Source organism: Vitis riparia, chromosome 7, assembly GCF_004353265.1.
Source record: "Vitis riparia cultivar Riparia Gloire de Montpellier isolate 1030 chromosome 7, EGFV_Vit.rip_1.0, whole genome shotgun sequence".
NCBI classification, from domain to species: Eukaryota; Viridiplantae; Streptophyta; class Magnoliopsida; order Vitales; family Vitaceae; genus Vitis; species Vitis riparia.
In genome coordinates, this window is record NC_048437.1 from 20,951,221 (window position 1) to 20,959,636 (window position 8,416).

Here is an 8,416-nt window from a genome sequence, read left to right on the forward strand (position 1 = left end):
CATTGAAAAATAGAATATATGGCTCTATCATTATTTTCTCTAGCTTTATTTCACCTTTATCTTAATCAAATTTAGGTTTGATTACATTATTGGTCTACCTTCTTTATCCAACACCTGAGGTGGAGACCAACCAAATTCAATAGTATTTCAAACCTTTTCATTTTGCATTTTAAGATAATATTGTATTCTTCATTTCCAATAAGAGTAATTTTCACTAGTTAAAAAATGAGGTCTTCTAATAAAAGTACCCTCTTAATGAGGTTCCATATTTGAGTTCAAGAATTGAAAAGGATTTTTTCTTTAAAGCCCACTCTAATACCAATTAAAGATGAATCTCACCTACGAAAAAAAAAAACAAAAAAACTTGGGAGAAGGGAAGGGGAGGTGAATAGGTGTTTTGAAAATAATTTGAGACGGTATCTCATAAATGCAAACAACTTCCCTAATTTTTTAATTGTTTTTATTTTCTTTTTCAATTGTACTAACAAGCAAGCAAATTACAAACAATAATGGATACATCAACATTCTCTCAATAAGATAGTCTATACAATTCACATGCAAATGAGTGAACAATTCCTAACCAAGATATATAAGATATTTCATCAACACCATATGTTCACATGTTCATAAACGTCTACACCAAAACTAAATTATTTCATACTTTTTTAAAGCTTAAATGATCCAATTCTAGCTCACAACCTCAATTAATCGACATAGTAACTCAATGGAAATTTCATAAACTAATGAAAAGATGAGATAGAAATAAAAAGATAATGACATAAAAATTTATACGTGGAAAACCTTCTAAGAGGAAATAAACCATAGGCCTCAAGTGATCAAAACATCCACTATGAAGAAAATTAATTTAGTACAAGGATTTACCTATCCCAAGCCTTCAATCCTCTTCTTGACCACTTGTCTAAAACCTTCAAATTTCAGCTACCCCACTTTTTTTTCTTTTTTTTGTAGAATACTTGGAATTCACGTCAAAGTCGATCTTGACCTCTTCTTGAATCCACACAAGAAGAAATTTGGGTTTTACCCTAAATATGATGAATATGAGAGTATAGATGAAAACCACACTAAATCAACCCATTTTGAGAAAATTTCTCACTCAAAATGTTTTTCAGTTCAAACCTATAATATTTTCTCTCAAAACAAACACACTCTAAATTCAATAAGAATTGTGAAGCTCAAAGAGGGGTCACAAAGCCCTCATAACCTATTCTTTTTTTGGAAATAGAGTTTGAATATTATAGTTTTAAAACCCATCAAATGGTTGAGATTCATTTGGAAAATAATGAAAATTTGTAGATGTGATCGAAGTCTAATTGATTAGAAAGGATTGAAAAATCTATGTATAATAAAAATTGTTACTTTTTAGTTTGATTGATAAAAAATTGATCCAAATGTTTTAAACATAAATTTTAACATTCTTAAGCTTTAACTCCACTTTTTAAATAAAATGATAAAGGATTAAAACTAGGTTGACCAACGTTTGATATCATCCATCATCTAAAAAACATTTACCATCTCCTCTAGCAATCTTCAATCACAGACAACATAGAAAAAACAAGAGTCCAAGAGAGGATTTGAAGAGATTGAGCTAGGAAAAACATAATAGGAATTTTGACTTGGAATTGCCAATACACAAAGACTCTTATAAAGTCTCATAAGGCTAATTAATCAATTAGAACTCGAATAAATTAAGTTAACTAAAGCCAAGATGGGTTCAAGTCACTTAAGCCCAACACAAAATTGATATAATGTAAGAGTTTAAGGTTAAATACTTTAGTAGCTCATTATTGTATTCCAGAGAGATAGAGAGAACCTTAACAACCTCCATCCCTCTAGAGAAAGATAGAGAGAACCTTATGGTGTGTTTGGTAACCATTCTCAAAAACAATTTTTGGTTTTTGAGAACAAAACACACACACACACACACACACACACATATTTATTTATTTATTTATTCAGATAAAAAACAAGTTTGGCTCCAAAACTTTTTGAAAATTGTTTTTAGGAAATTCTTCCCAAAGCATAGTGTTTTCACAGAACACCAAAAAGAACCTTTATTTTTGTTAGCCCAAGGGTTCTCCTAATCGGGTTTTGATGATAACAAACCATGATTAAGTGACCAATTGGTTTAAATGTTTAAGAATCTCAGGTATAAACTTGAAAATTCATCAAAGGACCAAATGGATATAAGATTGAGACGCTTGGAAGACTTGTGATCATAGGAAACTAATATAATATGAATGCATGAGTGCACTTAGGATCTTTATACGTTTCATGCATCTTAGAAAACTCGGTTTATTCTTTAAAATGTCGATTTCATTAAAACCCAAGTTTTTAACTAATGTACCTTAGGCAAAATGTTTTATAATTGGCTTAATAATTTACCTAAAGACCTTGCCTAAGTGTTAGAAAAGAAAGGAATAAAAAAATAGGTTTTTGGGGCCAAAAAGGCTCAACCGGTCGAGGCTATGCCCAACCGGCTCAACCGGTCGACCGGTCAAGGAAGGTAAAAAACCTTCTCTCTCTCCCAGTAGCCTTCTCTTCCCGGTCGAGGTGTTTCTCTTACTGGTTGAGGTCCGGTTGATGACCGGTCAAGATCCGGTTGAGGCAACGATAACCTATCATGCATTAAATGCTCAAATGGCTAGTGAACCGGTAGACCCCTAGCTCGACCGGACGAGGTTACCTTTTACTGTTTTTGACTCCCGAGCTTAGAAACTCATAAATTGAAAGCTTCACTTCATTTATTGACAAGAGAACACTTGCATTCAATAGCCTACCTACCTGTTCTTGATAAAAAAACTCTCATTTCCTTCATAGTGCATTAAATCACCACTTGCATATCTTTTAGTGCACTCTTGTGTGTCATCCTAGCTTTGTCTTGTATTTGAGCTATCCTTAAGCTAGGTTGAGTGATTATATCATGTAACAATCTGAGTGTTAAAGCCTTCAAGAGGGTTGAATCTTGAAGAGGTTGTGTAAGAGCCCATTGGAGCCGGAATCTAAGTGTAAGAAGATTGGAAGCTTGGTTGAAGCTTCAACATAATTAGTCAAGCCCAAAAACAATAAATCAAAATAAATCTAATTAGGCCTAAATTTAATATCTCATAATTCAAACCTAATTTAATAAACAAATCCAAATTCACAACCAAAATTAAACCCAATTTAATGTCCAATAAATATACAAGCCCAAAACAGAAAGATCAGTAGCCCAAATCATAAAATTTAATCAAAATCCAAGCCCAATAACATAACAACCCTCAAAGTCCCAAATAAAGATCGCAAAGTGAAAAATAGGCCTAAGTCCAAAGGTGATAAATAAACACAAATTGAACCCATTCTCATGTCATCATCCAAAGCTCAAGATCAAGAACAAATCCCAATTAATAAACAAGCAAAACAAATAATAATTATAATAATAATAAATAAATAAATAAAATAAAATAAAAACTACTATGGAAATCAACAAACTTTCCCAAACTGGAACCCTTGAATAGTGATGATTATGGGAGGATATGGTATTTGTGGGGTAAGATAAGCATCCATGGGTGATGATCCGTGAAAGGAAAATGATAGTGGTGATGTTGAATTAAAAAGAAGATAGGTAGGAAGAGATGAGAGAATGATGAAAAAAGAGGCGAGAGATGGTGAGATGGGTCTCACCCCATGGGTATGAGTGTGGGAAAAGAAAATGAAATAAATCAAAACAAGAAAAATGGAAGAAAAATAGAAGGGTGAGTGAGAGTGGTGGTTGTGCTGGAAAGGACGTCTGTGGAAAATGGGGAGTATGGGTTTCATGGGTTGTGAGTAGAGTAATGGAAGAAAGAAGATGAAGAGCAAAGATGAGGGAGCTGACCACCCTAAAAAATGGGAACCTAAAATGAAAAGAAAAAGCTAACATCATATGAAAGAAAATTGGGGAGAAAGAAGACAAAAGGGGAATGGGTCTTGCGCAAGGAGGAAAATGTCGGGATATATTGGCGATATATCACCGATATATCATGTATTGGGAATGGTCGACACGATATTTTGTGAAGAAAAATCGGAAGGGGAATATTTCACAAAAATTGCCAAAAAATCGGTGATAAATTGCCGATATATCAGTGGAAAGCGATAAATCAGCGATTTTAATGGAAAATCGCCTGTGACGCCAATTAATCGCCAATTTTTTGGCCATTTTTTGGAGATATATCGTTCCTCTCTCTAGCGTGATCTAACGGCCCAGATCACGCCCGTGTTGATCCGACAGCCCAGATGCAATTCCAACGGTTATAAAGTGATCCAATGGCCAGATTGCTCCCAATTTGTGATCCAACGGCCAAAATTGAATTTCAACGATAAATTAATGTTCCAATGGCTATTTTGGCCCAAATTTTGTCTATAAATAGGCCATTTTGCATCAATTTCATCCATTTTTGCTTTCATTCTTCATTTGCTCTCTTATTACTCCAATTTTTTTCTAAGTGTAGACCCCCACTTTGGGAGGTAATGGTTGCAGCTCTTTTTGCCAGGTGGAGGGCTCTTAAAGAGCCACGTGTCGTCTCATGCTTGGTGGACAGAGAACCAGGTAGTGGAATCAAGGAGCAAATGAAACTTCGACACGTGTCTGAGGAATCTGCAAAAAAGCTGCTTGGTCTCTCTCTTTCCAAGCCGTTAGGAGATATTTTGAGGGGGAGACATTTTTAGTTGCCAGCTGCATTGTGGAGGAGAGTGGAGGCTGGCAGCTGCAGGGAGTGCTTTTTGGGGTGGTTTTCTGCAGAGGTAGTTAGAGAGGGGCAAATCCGAGAGAGGAAAAGAGGAGGTGGCAGAAATCTTTTGAAAAAAAAAAGGCTTTTGTTGGGTTGCTTGAGAAAGTTAGAGGCAGACGAGAGAGGAGAAAAAAAAAAAGCTAAGAAAAACAGAGGGTTTTGGGAAGTGAGGGGCAAAAAAAACTGTGGGAGGTTTTGGAGGCTGCCGTGAGAGATATTTTGGAGAGATGAGAGTTTTTGTTGGGTGATTTTTGAGTAGGAGAGGGAAGGGAGCTCGCTGGTTCCAGAGATTTTTTTGAAGAGAAAGCTTGAAGAAAGAGAATAGAGGAGTAGAGAGCAGCTGTAGGTGAGTTTGAGGTGATTTTCTTGTTTACTTTGACTCATATTCTTCTCATTTTGGTTTGCTTTGCATTACTCATCAGTTTGGTTCGATTATATGCTGGAATCTCTTGATTTTCTGGATCATTTCCTTCTTGTTGTTACTGATTTTGCTGTGATCCTTATGCTTTGGCTTGGAGTTAATGGAACTACGTTTCTCATATACTTTGTAACTCTGGTTTGATCTCCTCACCCGTATTAGCCCATGGATGTCACCTGAAATGAGGCTCTAATACGTTCATGTTTTTTTTGCTTTATTTCTGGTTTATCTTTCCCTTGTTTCTTTTCTGCTTTGGCTCCTTTTTCCTCTATTGTTGGTGAGGTTGAGATGTTGGGTATCAGAGATGAATCAGTCACTTGATGGGAGGGCTATTTTGGTTGACATGTTTCCATGAGGTAAAGCGGGAGATTCGTGGGTTTGAGGGTGAATAAGGTAGCAAGCTGCTTGGGGAGTATGTCTTTTTCAGGGGGAGAGAAGGCTCTGCAAGCCGCACTGGAAGAAGGGTTATGAAGTGCAGAAACGAGTGGAATATTGCGTTTGGGAAAGATGAAGATGCATCACTGATTACAGCAGCTAGCCCATGGTTAATCCTCTAAGATGCTGTTATGCCTTGATAGAGGTATGACCGCTAAGTTGCCTAGAAATATTTGGTACCAGAGGAGGTATTGGTACTCTGTAGAGAAACTCACAATACATTGCAGAAGGTATCTCCAACAGAGAAGTTAACCCCGCTGTTCAAGGAGGCTTGAGTTGTTTGCACTATGAAGATGATTTTGGGTACAGTTTGTTTGAGTTAGAGAGTTGTGGGTCTATTCGCATGGATGATAGGAGAAGAAGACAATTGTAGCAGCAGGTTTTTGAAGAAGCATCTCTTTGAGAATTTGTTAAAGCATCCAGAGTCCATGACAAATACTAAATTGGCTATAAGTGTAACATATCAACAAGCTGACATGATTTTGTCTGGATACTGAAAGAGTTACTTACCGAGATGATGGTTTTACTGCTCCCACAGCAGTGCTTGTTGGTGACCATCTCTATGTTGCCGATGTTGGACTTGGATGGGCTGTGAATTGGGCTTAAAGTTGGGGGCTCAGTGGAGAATGGGGTTTGCTGGAGTACCTTTTTGGGCAAGGATTAAGAAGATATTCATGGAAGTGGAATGCTTTACACCATGTGTGGGGTCTCTCTAATGCTATGGTTGAATGTCAATCTATCAGCAGCTACTTCTATCCCATCACCTAATAAACCAATCATCATATCCACTGCCCACGTACCCATCACATTTCACCTCCATGTCTACACTTCTAATTTCCAAATACCCATTATCCACCATTCATTCCCTGCCCATGCATATCACTACACTCCTATCATCCATTTCTCTTACCATTTTATTTCATCACCCATCCACCATCTCTTTCCCCACTCGTCTACCATTGCCAACCCCCTTCATTTCACTAATGTCGTTTTCCAGGAACAAGAAATCCTACGTACATGACTGACTTCATGCTCACTCACCCATGTCTTCACTAATCCCATTCATTTATCATTCATCTAATTCCGATAAATGACCCATGCGTGCATGGTCATTCTGGCTCCTTCAGAAACCCTCTGCCGACGTCTTTCCTTTTCCAAACTCACTTTATTTCCCCATCCTTTCACCCTTGCACTCAAAACTCATGAACCCATTAAACCCAGAAACCGGTTCTGCAGTGGAAACAGTGCAAGAGAGACTCCGTGGCTGTCATCAATAATTCAAGCCAGAATGATCCGTAGTGAATGGATGTATTGCCAGCTGTTAAGATGAATGACGATAAGAAAAGAAGTCTAGAGGCTTGATGATATCATATTTCTGAATTGGGAGAAGCAGAAGATGAAGATGAAGAAGGGCAAGAATATAGGTACAAGGCTACAGAGTTGACAGAGGATGATCAGAAGGATATCATGGATTTAGGCATTTCCGGGATAGAATGAAACAAAACAAAAGTCTTCTGATGATGCCGGAGCTATAGCTACTGATGATGCTGAATTGAATTTGCGAGAGGGAGGAACAAATGATGAAATTAATGATGTCATGCTGATGAGAAAGCCCGAGCCTACAATTATCAGTGCGAACCTTGATGAGAAACTAGAGCATTCTGGTGAAGCAGAAGCAAAGAGGATTAATGCTAAATATGGCGTGCTGCCCAATGATCAATGCTTAACTATTCTGGAGATGGATGGGTCTAGAAAGTGCCAAAGTGCAGTCATGGATGTTTTCATGTGGCGAATGAGGGTTTGATACAAGCCTTATAAGCATTATAGCAGTCAGTTGATAACCCCAAGGTAGTGATCTCGGTATTAGGCACGAGCATTAGATACAGTCCAGATCAAGGCCACTCGTGCTAGAAGGAGAGGCAACTACTAGAGCTATTCGGTTGGCCAGTTTTGTTAACACGCCTCTCTATGTAGTTCATGTGATGAGCATTGATACGATGGAAGAAATAGTTGAAGCTCGAAAATCAGGACAGAGGGTTATTGGAGAGCCAGTAGTTTATGGGTTAGTCCTTGATGATTCTGGGCTCTGGGATCCTGGCTTCATCAACGCAGCAAAGTATGTAATGAGTCCCCCTATTAGAGCATTGGGACATGACAAGTCCCTTCAAGCTGCTTTTTCAACTGGAAATCTGCAGTTTGTAGAGACTGATCAATGCGCCTTCAATTCCACACAGAAGGCTTTTGGAATTAATGATTTCCGAAAAATTCCTAATGGTGTCAATGGTATTGAGGAGAGGATGCATCTGGTTTGGGACACAATGGTGGAGTCTAGCTAAATCTCAGTCATTGATTATGTCCGGATAACAAGCACTGAATGGGCTAGAATCTTCAACATGTATCCAAGGAAAGGAGCAATACCTGTTGGATCTGATGCAGACATAATCATATTAAACCCAAATTTGATGAACATGCACCGACGGAAGTGATGAAGAAACTGCTCAAGAATTACGAAAATGGGGCAAGTACTTGGATCCGAAAAGTGGTTTTTGGCTACCCGGTACCAGAATCCACATGCAGGCCCACTTCGATGTGCATGCTACCAGCTTTGGGCTGGTTCCTAGCCTTGAATAGTCTACTAGACGATGCTAGAGAGTTTCGCGGGCTATCAGTATCCTTTGACACTAGTCCAGTCATATATTTCTTGTGACACCTAGCTGGTCCTCTCATCAAGCTCCCATGGTGTGCGACTGTGGGATGCATCTTCGATATCAAATGGCCTCAGACATCCATTTGATGG

General features: G+C 38.1%; 1 protein-coding gene across 1 annotated transcript; it reads left to right on the forward strand.

Moving 5' to 3' along the window:
* The first annotated feature begins 7,616 nt into the window (after positions 1 to 7,616).
* Positions 7,617 to 7,955, forward strand: LOC117918148 (dihydropyrimidinase-like). Its single transcript, XM_034834666.1, has one exon. The coding sequence runs from the start codon at positions 7,617 to 7,619 to the stop codon at positions 7,953 to 7,955; it is 339 nt and encodes a 112-aa protein (XP_034690557.1).
* The last annotated feature ends 461 nt before the right edge of the window (positions 7,956 to 8,416 follow it).